We start from the raw sequence: 19,155 nt of genomic DNA, 5'->3' as shown, positions 1-19,155 counted from the left end.
CTCTCCGCATTCTTTTTACATGAAGTCTCCCCACTCTTTTAAATAAAGTTCACACACTTACCCACGCTTTGTTTTAACTGAAGTCCACAAGCGCTCTCTCTGCAAATGGCCCTGCTGCTTTTCACAAGTGCTCTGGCTGTAAATGGTGCTGTAGAAATGGCTACCGATTCCTCCAGCTGTTTCATGCTTTATTTAGTGTGCCCTCTCTTGTCCCATTCATCTTAGCAGCGCTCTCACTGCAGACAGAGTGAAGGCTGTAAACTGCCGTTGCAATCACATGTTGCTGTGAGGCCCTCTCCCTCCTCAACCCCTCTGCCTTCCCTTCTGTGGCCATCAGGTTCACGACACAAAAATGGTCCTGGAAAGAACCTAAAGTGGTAAACTTCAGCTCATTGATACATTCTCACTCCAGCTTCAGAGCAGGGCCAGGACTTCATTGTCAGCAGCTGTGCGAATGATGAACACTTGCTGCTGGAAATACTCGCAATATTTCTCAGTTTGCAGTCAACTGTTTCATTGTGGCGCTCACTGACGTTCTTTATGAAAAGAGGCACAACGTGGTTTCATTCCCTCTTGCAGAGAGAAATAGGTGGAGCAAACATGAGGATTTTCAACAATTGCAAGCTTTCCCCATGGTGTAGAGTGCCATTGACTGCAAACACATTGCCTGGTGCTTGCCTTGTACCTATTGTGGTACAACTTTAAGTGGGCATGGTTATGCTTTCTGTACACATTACTGGAGGGGAAATAATGTATTATGTATAAAGTATTATGTACTCAGACTTAGTCTCAGGTTTGTTTTGAGCAAGCTGCCAACTCAGACATGTGTATAAGTTCTCCAACTGTGTAATACTGCTACCAACTTCTCAAATCCTTAATAAATGAACCTTCCTTATTTTTGTGTTAACCAATCCCTTACGCATAGTAGGTACCTAGATGTTTATCAACTAAGTAAGCACAAGGAGAAGAAAACCACATGATGCCAGTGGTGGAGAATTTCTCATTTTCAAGCACACCACACACAATGTGCTGTGTGCTGATGGAAGGAGCTGGTAAGCAGAAGCAAATCTGAGATTAAAACCATTCATTCAATGCAAAGTGTATTGTCTCAAACTGGAGATCAAAGCAGACAGTCTGAGAGCTCAACAGGCAGTGACAGGGTGTCAAGAGGTTCAGTGACAGGCACTGCTCAGCTGGGAAAGGAGAGTAGCTGAGACATGGGCTGGACTGATCAGGAAAATGGAGAACCAAGAAACATCATGGAAATCAGGCCAAATAAGAAAACGACAGGCAAAATTGAGAGCTGTGAAAGCTGGAAAAGTCTTTGGCACCATTATTCATTCTATAGAGCATCGTGGTGCGTTCCTGCCACAACCTTTCTTCGTGGGCGGAGCTTCAGAAACGCACACACAAGTGACAACAGCGCCACTCATCCCAAGTACTGTAGCTGCAGTGGAACGTGCTGTAGTGAATAGAGGAAGTACAAGCAACTAACACACTGCAGTGTGTTTAAAATGTTCACGATATTCAAATCCTGATCTGTAATGCAGCAGGAACATTTGTTTAAATGGCTAAGATTAAAGATCCAGGAATATTGCAAAACTGTGCACAAAATTCCCAAGCTTAAATTGGAAGGTGACTGACTTACTCTTGAGTTTAAACTATTTAAGCAACAGACAGAATTATGGTTTGTCAACTCAAGTATGTCTGAACCAGGCAAGCAGGCCATAAAGATTTGTCCTGCCATTGGAACTGAAGATCTACATAGGCGCAATACATACAGGCTTATAGAAGAAGACCAAAGGATCCCAAAAAGATTTGAAGTACTTTGGAAGACCAGTTCAGAGTAAAAGTGAATTTCCATATCCATTGCCTGCAGTTTATGTCATACCGCCAAAAGCCTATGGAATCCAGTGGTCATTTTATCAGTCGACGCAGAGAAAAAGGTGCTTACTGCGACTTTTCAGAAGCAGAGAGAATCGCCGAATTAGTGATTCCTTCAATTCCAATAGACTCATCAGAAAAAAGATCCACAGGACAAACCCAAAAGCTACAGCATTGATGAGTTACTCAAGGACAGACGCAAGTATGAGCCAATTATTGCAGACCGTCAAAGCTTACAGATCTTACGTGCAACCCCAATCATCAGCACAGTGACGAGAATAGCCAAATGCGGGAAGACATGTGGAAGATGTGGACTTCTACATGCACCAAAGAGTTGCCCAGCATTCCAGGATTTCAGCAAGGCACGCGGCAGAAAGGTTCACTGGCAGTGGCGATGCAAAAGGCAGAGGGAACTACGAGAAGTTGTGCAAAAGCTCAAGCAGACCATAAACAGGCAATGCCTTCAAGCAGCAAAAATAAGCATACTAAATCACGTAGGAAAAGCATACACGAGGTGGCTGACAAAGTGGACAACGATGATGCTGATCATGATGCTGCGAGTTGCGGTGAGCACACATTTCACCCCGTCCATGTTGCAAAACACATAGCTGCCATTACATCGTCAGAAGTATTTGCCACGATTCAGATAATCTATCCTCAGAAAGTCAGCAAACATTCACTATTGGCAAAAACAGACACAGGGCAAGTGCCAACATACTGTCATTGAGGAGTTTTGCAAGCACTATACCCACAGAAGTGGAAGGCTATGGTGAAACCCATTACCGTGAAGCTTTCAGCATTTAATGGCTTGATAATTCCATGGCCAGAAACTTATCGGTGTTGGGCAGGCTGGGCAGGAGCGAAGCCGATTACTGCCTACGATTGACTGCGTGCTGCCATTTTATGTGGGCGGGCCAATTAAGGCTACTAGCGGTCAGTTTCGCGCATGCGTGCAAAAGAGCGCAGAAATCTCCCTGAGGCATGGAGCTACCTCAGGGAGATTAAGTTGTTCATGGAAATCTTCAATAAAGGATCTGAAAAATTATTTAAACATATCCCCTGTCACATGAGCTGGGACATGTTTGTACAGTTAGCAAAATTTATTTAATTATTTTATTACACCTTCAGGAAACCTCATCCCAACCGTGGATGAGGTTTCCTGAAAAACGCAAAGGCCGCTTGGGCTCTTCGCCTGCCTGTCAACCTTAAGGTTGGACGGGCAGCGTTGGTAACAACTTTAATTGGTTTTTTTAATGGTCTTAAAAGGCAGTTGATAGTTCAGATGGTTTTACAGATGTTCAACCTAATAGAAACTAAAGGCCCAGCAACTGCAGGTCTGCCGGCATGTCGAGGTCTCACATTGGTAATCATCCACTGAATCAACCAGATACTGCAAGGCAGATCAGTATCAGAGAATGCACCCATCACTGCAGTTAGCAATCTGACATTGCAAAATCCCAGGAGTTTAAATAAAGTCAGTAGTGTTATGAGAGATGCAAAATTATGTTTGAGATTGATCCACCATTGATTGATCCACCAGGCAGTGCAGCATCCATATGCAGACCAAGTTGAAGGTCAAGCTGGACAAAACGGAAACAGATGGAATTATTTGAAAGGTACAAGATCGCATGGATAGGTGCTGCTCAATCATGTGCGTCATCAAGGAGGACACGTCTGCCTAGGTCCAAAATGTTTGAACAAAGCTGTAAAGCGCTGTCCACATTAAATCCCAACTTTGGAAGAGCTCAATCTGAGACTTGTGGGAACAAAATTCTCTTCAAAATTTGACTCTAAACACAGGCATTGGTCAGTCCACCTAGCTAAGTTGTCCCGGGCACTATGTTTTGTACCCTAGTTGGATTTTATTGCTTCCAACAACTTCCCTTTGGGGCTGTTAGCCAGGAACTCTTTCAGACACATATGGATCACATTACCTGTACAATATAAGGATGCAAATGAATTGCAGATGATATAGCCATTGTGGGTAGGACAAAACAGGAGCATGATCAGAATTTACATCTGCTAATACAAGCAGCACATAAAGAAGGGCTGGTGTTTAACAGACACAAATGTAACATTAACGTAGAGCAAATTAATTTCTTTGGTCCAATTTTTTCAAGTGCTGGTATCCGTCCTTATCCGAGCAAACTAGAGGATATCCATGTGATGTCAACGCCCCGAGATTAGAGGATGATCTTTGACTTTTTGTCTCCCTACATTCCTAATTTTGTGCAAAAATTGTCATCTTTATGGGAATGGTTGAAAAAGGAGATGCCCTTCCTGAGGCATGAAAACCACCAACATCTCTGAGGTGCTAAAGGAGCCATTGTCACAAGCATCATTATTGCAATTCTATGATCCCAGGAGCGACCACTCTTGAAGTGGATGTATTCCAAAGGGCTTAGGAGTATGCATATTACAGAAGGGTAAACCCATCACATTCTTTTCAAAATCCCTACCTGTGCTGCAGCCCAACTACTCTAACATAGAGAGGGAGATATTAACCTTGGTGTTTGGAATTATACATTTTCACATCTGCTTAGACAGCAAAAGGTTTGTGGTAGAAACCGACCACAAGCTGCTAGAGATGATTTTGAAACCATTGACTAGCACAATGTCTACTCATAAAAATACAGGGTTCTGACTTCAAGGTTCGGTATAAGTCTGATAATTTGATGGTTACATCCAATACACTCAGCAGATTGCCCAATCTGATGAAGACCAGAGATGTATCCATAGATTTACAGGTCGACCTGATCAACATTGAACTCAAAAATGTACTACACATTGACCTGATGAATTTCACATAACAGAGGTGTCAGCAATCACAGCAAGGACAGAAAACATCGACATTGAAGTCACAGTTAAGAAAAGCGAGGCACGTCAGGAAAATATACCAGAGCAGCAACCCCTTTTTTAAAAATCACACAAAGTTCCTGCTTATCCCTGGGCCAAGACTGCTTCTAACCTCTACCACATCCAAGGGGATGATTTCTTTGTTATTACTGATTATTTTTCTAAGTATTCTATTATCACTGTTGCTGGGTCGAAATCCTGGAACTCCCTCCCTAACAGCACTGAGGTGTAACTATGCCACATGTACTGCAGCGGTTCAAGTCACCAAGCTCACCACCAAGATCCAAAGCAAAAAATCCATGAGTGACATGCCCACAGACCACAGAAAAAGTTCAACAACCTGAAGCTAACATTATAGTTACTAAGTCAGGGAGTATAAGCAGAGCACCATTACACTTCACAGTCTATTCGTTTCTCAGTTTACAACTTTGTAATGTGTAAATAAACATTTTCATGTATTATAAATCATGATGGTTGTATGTAAGGGGGAGTTATTTATTTGGGGAAAAAAGGGGGATGTTGTGGTACACCTTTAAGTGGGTGTGGTTTTGTTTTCTGTGTACATTACTAGAGGGGAAATGATGCAATGCATCATGTGATTCCAATTTAGTCTCAGGTTTGTTTTAAACAAGCTACTGACTCAGACGTGTACGTGTTCGCCAACTGTGTAATACTGCCACCAACTTCTCAAATTCTCAGCAAATGAACCTATGTATTTTTGTGTGAACTAATCCCTTATCTTAATGTTTATCTACTAAGTAAGCACAAGAAAAAGAAAAAAAACACAATAGTACCTGATATGTAGCTGCTGAAGTGAATGGATTTCCACTTGCTCAACAGGCATTTAATGTATGACACAGATAGTGCATCATGCACACTAACACTAATGGTTGGTATCCTAGGGGAGGATTTTCCCCTCATCAGGCAGGCCTGGGAGCGGCCGCTCAATGGTCCACCACCAGCGATTTCATGCTGGCTGGCCAATTAATGGCTGGCCAGTGTGAATCACGCACTGAAATGCTCAGCGCTGCCAGGGTTGGGGGGGGGGGGGGGGGGGGGCGGGTGAGTGCGGAAGTCAGCACAGGCACGCAGGTGAGCTGACAAAAAGCTCCCTGAAGGCACAGAGCTGCCTTAGGGAGCTGAAGATTTTCCACATTAAAAATAAAGTTTTAAAAAAAGGAAAACATGTCCCCTCATGTGACTCTGTCACGAGCAGGGACATGTTGAAAATGAGTTCTGAAAGTACTTATTTTATTTTTAATTAACATCAGAAACCTCATCCCACCTGTGGATGAGGTTTCCTCAAAAATCAAAAGGCTGCTTGGCCTATTCACCCACCCGCCAACCGTAATAAATCGATTAATGGGCTTAACAGCTCTCTTAATTTTTGGCGGGTGCACTGCCAACTCCCGCACTCACCCCCTGACTGAAATATTGCGCAAGCGCACGATGACATCAGGACGCTTGCCTGACGTCATCGCGTGCTATTTCACGCTCGTGGGTGTTGGGCGTGCGCCCACACGCCAAGCTGAAAATCAAGCCCCAGGGAACAGCCATGATGCATTCAGGACATAGCCTAAAGATTAGAGCCAGACCTTTCAAGGGTGTAGTTAATACATGTTACATGCAAAGGGTGGTAGAAGTTTGGAACTCTCTTCCGCAAATGTTAGTTGATGTAAGGTCAATTGTTAATATGAAATCAGATTGACAAATTTCTGTTAACCAAGGAGATTAAGTGATATGCTGGAAAGGCAGGTTTATAGAATTAGATCACAGATCAACCATGACCTCACTGAATGAGGCAACAGGCATGAAGGGCTATTCCTGTTCCTACATTACTATTCATTCTGCACAGTCCTCTATACCTGCTGTATTCAAAACACCACAGCTAACCAAAGGGAACTACTGGATAACTAGGGCTATATAGTGGCAACATGAATCATACCTCCAGTTCACAACCTATGCACATGTGGGCACCAGGCACAGCCAAGAACCATGCTGACTTAAGAAATTTGATAGAGCAGATCACTGGCGTCCTGAAGCAATGACCCTACTGCCTGGATCACTCATCCCTTCAATGAGCTCGAGTGACTTGTTAATTACCTCAATTGATTACCCGCCACTTTCAGGCAGGTTGCCATGTGCGGCAAGAAGACACCTCCACCAAAACTGCTAGGAGGGGGGAGTTCATTGGGAAGCCGGCATGTAACTCATTGTCAAATTTTCCCGGCAAGACCGCCTCCAATCCTGTCTCCTCCTCAGGATGAAAATTCAGCCCACCATGTGTGGGTCGCATCTCTATTTTATTCTCTAAGAACTGCGGCATGTCAGTGTCTGAGCTGGTGGCTGCGAGTGTGAAATCAAGTGCCCTTTCAATTTCAGTGTCTTCCTGCTCTTCCACCATTGACTGCAAAGGTAGCAGTTCTTACATATCTGAAATAAAAATGTGGCAAGGCTTAGGTTGTGGTGAAGGGGGAGGGGAAAATAATAAGTGCATGCTAACACTATTTGCAGCTTGTAAGTCAGATGAGAATTAGAGGTAGAGAGATGTATGATATGAGAAGTAAGATTAGATATGAGGATAATCTCAGTTTCAACATCTTCAGCCCTGCCAGTGACCATTCCTATAATGGCCGGCATCATCATCTCCATGGTGCTCAAAACATACAGGTGCACCTCTCCCCTCCAGTTAGTTTCTGCTGCATCTGAGTAGGCACCAGCTTTTTCTGCAAGAAAGAGGGAAGCGTGTCAGTGAGTATTGCGCGAGCTGTTTCAGGTGCTGCCACGGTTGACCGCCTGGCAGTGTGTGCAACCCTGTGAGATGTGGGTGTGAGTTTGCAGCAATGCTAAGTGTGCAAGGGTGAGGCAAAGCATATGAATGCTAGGTACGAAATCTGATTGATAGAGATTATTGGTGGCAATATGAATTGAGCAGTGGCTGAGGCTTGTATGTAGTTGATAGGATATGACATTGAAGATGCATTCACTGACCTTTACAACTTATGTGAGATCATCAAATTTCTTACCGCAACAGACAGGTCCTTGGGACTAAATCTGCAGACTGGTCTGGCCTACTTGTGACTCTAGGTCCATAGCAATGTGGTTGACTCTTGACTGCCCTCTGAAATGGCCTAGAAAGCCACTCAATTCAAGGGCAGTTAGGGATGGACAATAAATGCTGGCCGTGCCAGTGATGCCCATATCATATGAAAGAATAATTTTTAAAAACCTCTCCTTCAATACATCCAACACACACTGTTTCCACATACAAAACACACACCCGACTTCCACACACAGCACCCTCTACTTACACAGAACCTTGGGTGAGTCACAGAAGCTGCTATTAAACATCTAAAGATGGTTACAAGACATTCAGTCCACGGCTGCAAAATTGAATGTGCAATACTTTTAAACAGGAAATTACTAAAATTACTACAGTATCTTTGAACCACTACCTGCAGTGTTAAATTGTCCTAGCCAATTGGCCTCTGCAGACAATCAAATGCACTCTAACAGCAAATAGCTGCAGTGTTGTAGCATGGTTGGCTATTATTTTTGAGGTCATGGATCAATTGAGGTTATCCTTCAAATGATTGATTGGGTTTTTGCCATGGTTGATTTCAGAATTGTGTGTATGGTAGTCCTAAACATTATCACATTTTACAGAGAAACTTGCACATTTATCATTGTGCCTCATTTTGAGTTAAATTGTATAATGCTTTCAAATTGCAGCCAAACAGAAACCTGGGCAGATATTTTGTAAAGAAATTCCTTTCAAGCAACAATGAGTAGAATAAACAGATATGAGAAGCACAGACTTTGAGGTCATTGTTAGCAAAGAGGGAATTCTGTACAAAATGTCTTCTCCCAGATGCCCTCTGGTCAGTAGTTTAAAAGAGTCAAATTACAGGACCCAAAAAAGGACAAAAAGACATCAGCTAAGGATGCAAGTATCTCCCTCTAACCTTATACCACCACTTCCATACTAACAAAGAGATTTTGGCAAAGATGGAAAATGTGACTTGGGAGTCAGGTTAATAATCTGACTCTCGAGGGCACTGAAGGCAAGAAATGTAAGAGTGCATCCAGAAATAATATAAAGCTCCAGCCTGACGCAAAGCTAAACTTCAAATGTTCACAGGTAGTCCGACATCTTGCCTGGGAACATTTTCAATTTTAAGTGTTAGTGTTAAAAAAGAACTGATGCTCCCTTGCATGTTCCCCCCTAATGTTAATATAACTAACCAGCTAGCAAGTACATAGTTATTTGTCACTGGGGAAGAAAGAGCACGCAGCCAGTGGTGTAAATCTGCTCTGGCAGCTGTTCAATACACTCGCTAACACCTGACTGAGACCAGTAACTGTGACATTACATGCCCATTAGAAGGTTGGGACTTTGAATCTCATGCTTAAATAATGGTAACAATAGAACTGAAAGTGCAGAAACTTGGCTGAATGGAAAGTTCTTTCAACAAATATTAACTGGTTCAATTGCTCCTAATGGGACCATAGCTTGGTCGCCATGAATGCAACAAGGAACATTAGTTTAGACTGTCTTCAGTAATTAGTAGTCCTAGCACAAACTCCCCATAACTTGTGAATAATTAGGTATTATTAGGCAGCAGAACAGTTAGCAGTGCAAGTGGGGAGGGACAGAGGGAGGTATACAAGGGCAATGCTGAATACTGAAATGTCAAGCTTCAGCTGCTGATCTTCAAACCAGTATAAAGAATCAAGAGACATTCATTACAAAGTGAAATGTTAAAAACCTTCCCCGCACCAACCACCCACTACTTCCAAAAGACAATACAGGAGTTCAACAAGGAAAGGAAAGATATTTTGGGATACATGTTAGAGATAAGGCTCTATGGGACTTTACCTTAGGGTACTTGTTTAATATGGTCCCGCTTTTCTTCAAATGTTAGAAGGGAGCATTAGTTATTAAGTTTTTCTGATTCTGTGAAATTGTTGGCCAAGAAATGAACCCTAGTTATTGTTGTGTGATCTGGAATGCAGTGCCTGGAAAGATATTGGAAGCAGATTCAACAGTAAGTTTCAAAAGGGAATTGGATAAATTCTTGAAAAGGAACCATTCGTAGGGCTATGGGAAAAGAGCAGGAGATTGGGACTAATTGGGTAGCTCTTTCAAAGAACCAGCACAGGCATAATGGGCCAAATGGCCTTCTTCTGTGCTGTATAATCCAGTGGTACTCTGGTACAAAATAAACTCGGGGTGCTGTGCTTTATGCAAGCCTTGATTTGAACTCAGCTCTATTTCCAGATTCATCTATTTGATAGATGCTGAGTGGGTGGAACCACCACCTGGGAATCGGTACTCACTCCACACAAGGAAACAAAGTTATATATTAACTTGGGCCTCGGGGCCTGCAACAGTAAAAATTCCAGGTGTTTGTTATTTTGTGGCTTGCTTGCTGAAATAAAATTCAAGTGGTTTCCACAATCTGCTGCATAACTGGGGGAAAGTGGTTGGGGGAGTGATGACATGATCTGCTCACCCTAATGCTCTGGAAATTCGATCCTAACTGGAGGGAAAGCTGGTCCCACAAACCTCAGCATTGCAATTTTCCATTAAAAGTAAGGCAGAAAGAGCAAAGGAGCCTTTGTCTGGTTTTGTAACCCACCTGGTTAAATTACCAGAATGAAGTTGCAATATTTATTGTAATTGTTTTAATAATTTAAAAAGGGCTTTATGGTTAGCCAATGTATTTCTTCAGCAAAAGCTTCACTTCCAAATTGCTCCATGACACGTTGAATCATGGATATGGATTTAGCAATAAAAAGTAAAATAAAATCCAACTTTAGCTGATGTTTTCTGCACCTTTTAAAACAAGTGAATACTCAACAATGTCAACCCAGAGTATGTGAATTATCAGCAACTGTTATTGAATGAAACTTATATTCGTTTTAGGGCTTTGTGTCTGTATGTGTTAAATCTTGGAAGAATGCATTTCCTTTATTTCCGAGGACCAACCATGCTAGTTGTTAACCGTGGAGACTACTTGATTCAGTATAGATATAGACATTTAATAACAAAAAAAATCCAGAGAGTTTATATAAATGGATTATGCCTGGTTAGTCAAAGACTTCATTTCAACTCACATTTATATTTTAATATCTTTTAAGTATCTTTTAGAAATAAATCTAGAATTACGTGGAGATCAAGTGGCAGATCTATTCTGTGTCCTGCTGTATTTCCATATTTATGAAGCACATTACAGAGGAGGAAAAATGAAACAGGAAGAGAAACTTACGTTTACATACTAAAAGATTCAAGAAAATGTTGCAAATAAATTCCGAGAGTGGTTCGTAACAAAGAGATAAAGGTGACCTACCTTCTGCCTTGGTATAGATGGCAATATTTCCATTGACAAGTCCAGCATATAGGCACCGTAACTTGTATCCTAGGCTCACCACTGTGGATTTATCTGGAGCAAAGAAATGCTGCAATCGCACTTTTTTCGAAGCTTGATTGCTCTTGTATACTGAAATGCTGCAGTAGGATAAACAAAGGAAGATGTTCTAATCACAGTCATATATGGTGCCATCCACTGCATCTCATGGTATAAAAACATGGGCATTTAATGAAATGTTTGATTCCAGTTTTATTCAGTGGAACTTATTTGTGTAGATCTTGACTTTGTGCGATAGCGTAAAACACGTGATAACAAATTAGCAGCCCATCATACCTGATTTTATCTGCATTGAAATCAATGGAAAATAAAAATGGGAGAAATGTTAAGATGGGCTACTGACTCTATCACCTGTTTTACACTATTGCACAAAGTAAGATTTACTCCATGCTGCCTACATTGGTTTCCGTTCACATGCTGTGCTCCTTTTCACAGTTAACCTTCCAAGAACCAGAATGTGTCTGTCAGAGCAAGGGATTTCATGAAGCAATTTTACTTCTTTCCTCAAAGTATGTCAAAAAATGTTACATTTTCATGCAGTTCTCTAATGGTATCTTAAATGTTGTTGACAGAAATGGAATGCAAACTGTAATCTGACATCATCACGCCAGTCTCCAATATTACAGAAGGCGTGGAGATCGGAAGTCCAACCGTCATTTTAACTACCCAATTAGCAAGTTATTGAGCTTGCAAAAGATCCAATTGTATGCAATTTTTATTTGCCCACTCCGTTTCTCAGGTTTCAGATGGGAAAAAGTTTGGGAATGCTTTATTGCAGGTATGAGAAGGTGGTACAAGGGGGAAGAAAAGACCTTCCTATAGGACCATGGCTGCAATAAGCAGGAGAGTCCACTGGTGAAGGTGGCAGTGTTTGTATCTTTTTTGATTTCATTTATTCATTGCCTTGAGCCTGACATAAAAAGTAGGGCGATGGCTGGGGGCCTTTAAATTTGTAGCCGTGATCAACTTCCCATTCACGGTGTAACCTCTCTGCTGCATGACATCCTGGCCCAGTCTCTTGATTGGGATCAGAACCCCTCTTCTCACTGCTAATTAGCCACCTTCCTGCTGGGTGGCTGCTAATCAGCCATCCAACACTTCATTCACCGTGCTCAGATGGCGGGGGTGGGAGCAAGCGACCACTCATGTTCCTTTCTGCCTCCCTCACTCTGCCAAAAACTGTATTTACAAGATGGTTATAAATATGTAGCACACTGGAGCTCTGCTATTCTGTGTCACACAGGGACACGGCAATGGTTTGCCTGCAATTTCCCAAATACACAATGTCAATCATGCTGCATGCTGTCAGAGGCAGACAACTTCATCAATGAGGGGAAGTGCATTTGGGGGGAGAAAAGAGGGAAGTGTACTAGAGGGAATGATGGGGGAGGAGATTCAATAATACAAGCAGTCATTTGTTAATGACCATTTAATCGGGTTTAGATGTAGAGGGATAATTATTGGTCAGGACACCAGGGAGAACTCTTCAAAGGGCAGGTTGTCAGTCACGTTGTGATATGGCACATCAAGCATTAATATGTTTTAAAAATCATATCTCAAATGCCATTGTCTTGCCTTGAAAGGGAAGAAAAACACAAAACTGAAGTGATGTGGAATACTGCAGCTGACGTTCAGTGTATGCTACTGTGAGTAAAAAGCTACAATATTTTTGGTGTGGTGGGCAGTGGTGAGTGGGGGGGGGGAGATAAAAATGATTGGCCAATTAAAAGGTCAGGTAACTTTTGCTGTACAATACATTTGATGGCATTTTGATCAGTGGCTACAACTGATTAAGAGATCAGTTGAATGGGTTACTAGCAGTGCATCATTAAACTATGAAATGTATTATATAAGGACATAAGAGGAATATTAACATCCTGATGGTCCTATCCTCATAGGCATGAGGAAACTGCCTGGAGAAAAGCTGCCTGCAACTAAAGTGGAACTGTGTTTCAGTGACATGTGCCTTGAAGGCCATGTGTGCTAGATGCTGTAAACAGTAAAATCCTGAAGTCAATCAGGCGTTAATCACTGTTGCTAACGGGAATCTGTCTCTGCTCGGAAATCCATGACATCTTCCCTTGAGGGAAAGCTAGGATACCAAACTCAGAAGAATATGGCATAGCATGGCTTTCTTTCTCAGTTTTTTATTACCTTTTTTTTCCAAAATTGTGTGTGTTATCTGGTAGATTCACCATCTGTTCAGTCGTAATTTGTTACTGTTTTATGACTAATGTTTGAGCTCATTACTCTAGTGCGATATGTTTGGGATATGACTGCTTACTAGGTTCAAGATTGATAATATGTGCATTATTAGACTGCAGTTTTACTTGACATGCATATTTAGAATAAAGTATATGGCCTAAAACTTTAATAAGTTCTATTCTGGTAATACTTAACAGCATGCATTTGTGTACAAACTGTGTAATAGTATCACGCAGTCTTTACAAATGCCTTAAATCTATGAAATCCTATCTTACTATATAATTTTCCAATAGCCCACAACATGACAAAAATTCAATATTTAGCTTAAAAATAATCAGTGCTACATGGAAACAATGAAAACTTAATGTTGCAAAATGTGAGTGGGGCTTAAACGAAAAAAGAAATACTTGAACAGAAAGAAAAAGTATTTGGTTAGAAAATCAACCACTCTAAGTATGTATATCATCCTAACACTACATGGTATCTATGGCCTCACATATTTACACTGAACTATGTCAAAGAGTTTCAGATGAATTGGGAAGGATCTAGTCAAAACAAGGCTCCAGTGTTCAAGGACTGTTTGCACAAAAGCCTTTTGTGCCATAGTTTGGATTTCTCAGGTTACTTTGGCTGAGAATATTTTGGTTAAAGGCACATGACTATAGGACTTCAATACTGCAGCAAAAAATTTTGGACAAGATATTATCTGTCCCAAAAGTACACCAATCTGTGATTACACCTCTTTAGAGTCAGAAGATCATGTACAATCGTTAAAGTTTCAACACACATGGGGCAGAATTTAGCCCTCGTTGGGCGGGCTCAGTCGGTAAACCGACTGCTGCCCGCGATCGAGACCGGAAGGTGATCTCACGCTGGGCAGGCCAATTAAGGCCAGTGTGAAATGCGCACGGCAGTGCTCAGTGCTGCCTGTGCAGGCCGGGGTGGGGGGGGGGGGGGAGTAGCAGCAAGCGGGGCGAGCACGAAATTCGCACGTACACACGCGTGCTTGATAATCTCCCTGAGGCACAGAGCTGCCTTAGGGAGATGAAGAGTTTTTAAAAAAAATAAAGATTAGAAAAATGTTATAAAACATGTCCCCACATGAGCAGGGATATGTTATTAATTAAATTTTAAAATTTCTATGTTATTTTTATTTGCTTTAGGAAACCTCATCCCACCTGTGGATGAGGTTTCCTAAAAAGTGCAAAGGCCGCTTGGGTCCATAGGGTTGGACGGGCAGCAAAAACTTTCTTTTAATCTTTTTAATGGCCTTAACAGGCCTTTTAATTGTTGGCAGGCATGCTGCTGACTTCGGTGCGCGTCCGCCGAACGACATATACAACAACTGTGCGTTGACATCGGGACGCTTGCCCGACATCAATGCACGTCATTTTGCGCTCGAGGGGGACAGGCACACAGCCACCCGCCGAGATAAAGATTCTTCCCCGGGTTATTTTTATACTATGTAGAATGGATTTCACCAATTTTCTCCATCATCGAATCCCCCAGATTTCCCAGGTCATACATTCAAAACAAAGGGAAACTAACCTGCCTCTGGACATCTGCCAATATATCAGTGAAACACCTACTACGAGGTATGGAACAGGACCAGGGACAATCCTTCTGATTAACCCGTCTCCCAGTTGGAAGATGCACTGAGCAGAATGTTTCCCAAATTATTGCAGGTAAGATCAGTTCTCCAACAGTTTAAGGGCAGGATTTTTCAGTCGACGTGCGGGGGTGGGCCCAACACGCTGATGCGTAAAATGACGCGTGATGATGTCGGGCGCGCATCCCAATGAAGTGCTTCTTCATCCTGACGTCATCATGCTGTCTCACAATGTTTCATTCAGCGGGCGTGCGCCAGAGTCGGCTGTGCACCCGCTGATATGTAAACGGCCTATTAAGGCCATTAACGATCTAATTAAGGTCATTGTTTACGCTGCCTGTCCAACCTTAAGGTTGGCGGGCAGGCGAAAAGGCCAAGCGGCCTTCATGCTTTTTAGGAAACCTCATCCACGAGCGGGATGAGGTTTCCTAAAGCTTTTATTAATTAAATTTTTAAAATTTCCTAAAATATAAAAGCAAGTCACATGAGGGGGCATGTTTAAATAAATTTTTAACCCATTTATTTAATAATTTCAATAGTGATTCAATCTCCTTGAGGCAGCTCTCTGCCTCAGGGAGATTAAAGTGCTCTTTCGTGCGCATGTGCGAAAGAGCACTGACCCTGACTCTCTCTCCTCCCCTCGCCCGCACAGGTAGCGCTGAGCACTACGGTTCGTGCCTTACGCTGGGCGGGCCAATTTGCGGGCGGTGATCGGCTCCACGACTGCAACCGCCGAGCCCGCTGACTGAAAAATTCAGGCCTAAGAGTCATAATTTGCCCCTCTGGCACACTGGCACAGAGTGCTGCTGAGCAATTATATTTTTAAACTAACATTGTTCGATTAATCAAAACTAGATTAGTGCTAGATTAGGGATGGGCCATAAACGATGGCCTTGCCAGAGGTGCCCACATTCCGTGAAGGAATGTTAAAAAAGCTAGTATGCATTATTATGAGGCATTCCTTCCTTCCCTCTCATCTCTAAATGGCAGGCAGGTACATTTTGGCAATATTTTTATTAGGAAATATGTGGGTAAATAACAATCTTAATTAATAGAAAATGCTGGAAAAACTCAGGTCTGGGAGCATCTGTGGAGAGAGAAACAGAGTTAATGTTTTGAGTCCGCTTGACTCTTCATCAAAGCTCTGAAGAGTCATATGAAATCAAAACGTTAACTCTGTTTCTCTCTCCACAGATGCTGCCAGACCTGTTGAGTTTTTCCAACATTTTCTATTTGTATTTCAGGCTTCCAGCATCCACAGTATTTTGCTTTTATATTAATTAATAGCTTTTGTTTTAAATATCTACAGGTGACTGAATGACTGGAGCATTTTCTTATCTTTTTAAAGCAGAAACTGCATTGATATTCCTTGCAGAGGGAGTGGTGCTAGTGGCTGCATCTGCTTTCACTTTGTCATTTACATTCAGTTTGCTGTGCTTAACTGAAAAAGAACAACCTGTGGGAGCCCAGTGTATCCTGCATTTTATATATTTGGTCGATTTTATACTAAATTACTGGCTGTTCTTTTTCATTGCATATCTCACCTCCCTTCCTCCATGCCAAGACAGATGGTCGGGGTTTCAGTGGCCTTTGTAGTCGTAGATTCAGAGTCAGAAAAGACATCAGATTCTTCTGGTTTGTCATCGTCTGGGACATACGCCATAGCCAGTATACGAGACTCAACATTGAAGCATTCAATAACTTTAGGATTAGCGTTATGAAGTGTGACTATGGTGATCTGCCCCATTTGATTGGTACAGCTTCCAATCTGTTCATTAAAACAGGAGAGTAAGTAAATCTGACTACCTTCATAATCTTACGCATTTCTTACACATCATTACAAAAAAAACTTCAGCAAGTTATCGTGGAAAGACTATAAAAAAAAACACAACTAAAATTCCTTAGAACATCCAACAGGAGTAAAGACAGGCAGGAACAAGACGTTACTGCTAGTCTTGGCACAGTTGAAAAGACAGAAAATGGAACAATTTGTTAACCATACTTTTTGATACTCAAGTGCTTTTTGAAATATTCAACAATTTTTAGCTTTTAAGTTGTTGAGTGTTGTCTATAATGATTGGCCTCATCAGATTAATGCAAATTCTAATATCCTTGATAAACATCTTGTTTAAAAAAAATTATAAAGGAAAGGAAAATAATTTGTCATGAGTGCCCTTATAATCCATTGCTTTACCTGCATTGCTGAATATCAATAAAAAGTATTTGAACGGCCTACATGTTTGCACAATATATGGTACAATATGAAACCAAAGGATAGGGAACAAAAAAATTAGCTGTCCATTGTGTTATACCGTCACAGTGTAATTTCTGAACACAATGATCTTCACCTACCCCATCCCGCCAAACCAGCCTTGCAATCTCCCAGGAGGAAAGATGACATGAGGACTGAGGGGAGAAAAAGAAAACCTCTGGGAAATTCCTGCCCAACATCTGAAGTCAATCAAACTAGTTGCAGGAGGCTAGGTTATCTGGGAAACACATCCCTGAGTACCCATCTACATGTATAGTGGGACAATAGTAAATACAAAGGATTCTGAGTTAGCATTAGTGTATATGCATGTGAATGCAGAAAGTGTAGTTAATAAGGATGGTGAGTTGCAGGCCCAATATTCATGTGGGAATATGATGTAGTGGCGATAACGGAGATGCAGCTCAAAAAAAGGAGGATGGTGGGGGGAGCTAGTTGGATGCCTAACATTCCTGGTACAAGGCATTCAGGAAAGAGAAGGGATTAAAAAAAAAGAGGGGCCGTGGTTTTGATCAAGGAGGATACAATGCTAGAAAGGGAGAATGATTTTCAAGTGTCAAAAACAGAATCTACTTGTTTGGTGTTAAGAAACAATGGGGGGCATTTTTACCAGCAAGGGTTTGGGTGCGTACATCGCCTTAATATGACATTGGATCAGGATTGCAATAACCTCCCACTCTTTTCCAGGTTTCATCCAGGTGGGTTTGAAGGCAAGCAGGGACCTAATTGGAGCTGCAAGGGAAGTAATTAGATTATACAGACAGGCAGTTGTGTGTCTCTTTAACCTTGCATTATGGCTTTACAGCCAGTGGGCCTATTCCCAGGGCTGTCAACAACTTGCCAGGGGCAGCCAGGCGAGTACATAGGAGGGAGTGCTTTTTCATTGAAACTAACAGGCTGGGTAGCATTTGATCAGTGAAACAGCTTTCCATGCTTGACAGGTGATTGCCAACTTCCTTGAAGTCACTTCACCCACATTCAGCTGCACATCCCTGCTGCCAGCCTTCATCACGATCAATCCAATTAGGCCAATCATTACAGCACAGCTGTGTAACTCTACTTTGCTGAATTTTCCCGGCATTTTCTGTTTTTATTTCAGATTTCCAGCATCCGCAGTATTTTGCTTTTATATTAATAAATAGCTTTGGTGTTAAATATCTACAGGCAACTGAATGACTGGAGTATTTTCCTATATTTTTAAAGTAGTGAAATTCTTTGCAGAGGTGGTGGACCAGCTAGTGGATGAATCTGCATTCACAAGGAATTCATAACTTTGCAATTTACATTCAGTTTCCTTGTACCAGGAATATTAGAGCTTGACTCTGAAGAACAGGGGCAGCAGCAGAGCCAGCACCAATAGCAGCAGTAGCACACTAGCGCCAGCTGCCTTCTGCTCAGCTACATGCCACTCCACAGAACAGAGGGGATGGACACATCAGTAATGACGATGTAAGAGTCCCAACATAGAGTCTATAAGCAGAGGATCAGTTTCCTCAACATAACTGAGCACCAGTGCCACAGGAGGTTCAGGCTTTCACAGCAGCTAACATCTGCAGCCTCCTGCAACCAAGCGGCGGGACAGCTGGATGTGCACTGTCAGGGGCCATCAAGGCAGCTATCACTAAGAAAGATCATCTCACTGCAGTCCCTTAGGTCTTGCAACGTGACCTCCAGGTGAGAGAGAGAGACCTGAGGAACATCTGCTCAGGTCTCATCTCCATGCCTGTGGTGGCTGCAATCTCAAAAATCCATGTCCTGTTGATCCTTTCTGACCCCTGCTGGGGTCCCTTTAATAGATCCAGCACATGACCCCACCTAGCCTCTGATTGGCCAGGGGACCCAGATATGGGACGCCAATACCATGGCGCAGTTAAGTGGTTCAAAAAAAGTGGAAATGGGTA

General features: G+C 42.2%; 1 protein-coding gene and 1 long non-coding RNA gene across 4 annotated transcripts in view; one reads left to right on the top strand and one right to left on the bottom strand.

The window, feature by feature from the left end:
* arhgef10 (Rho guanine nucleotide exchange factor (GEF) 10) overlaps window positions 1-19,155 on the bottom strand; it is a 340,903-nt gene that overhangs the window by 87,557 nt on the left and 234,191 nt on the right. For all 3 annotated transcript variants that reach the window (XM_078541897.1, XM_078541898.1, XM_078541899.1), the window contains 2 exons: window positions 16,530-16,753; window positions 11,094-11,251 (listed from right to left, as the gene is read on the bottom strand). In XM_078541897.1, coding sequence (XP_078398023.1) covers window positions 11,094-11,251; window positions 16,530-16,753 — 382 coding nt within the window. The remainder of the gene's footprint in view (window positions 1-11,093; window positions 11,252-16,529; window positions 16,754-19,155) is intronic.
* Window positions 1-19,155, top strand: part of LOC144680666 (uncharacterized) — a 475,346-nt gene that overhangs the window by 350,751 nt on the left and 105,440 nt on the right. The gene's annotated exons all lie outside the window — the stretch shown is intronic.

This window comes from Cetorhinus maximus, chromosome 5 (assembly GCF_964194155.1).
Source record: "Cetorhinus maximus chromosome 5, sCetMax3.hap1.1, whole genome shotgun sequence".
In the NCBI taxonomy this organism is placed as follows: Eukaryota; Metazoa; Chordata; class Chondrichthyes; order Lamniformes; family Cetorhinidae; genus Cetorhinus; species Cetorhinus maximus.
Note: the sequence above shows the minus strand (reverse complement) of the source record. Positions and strands in the feature narration are given on the sequence as shown.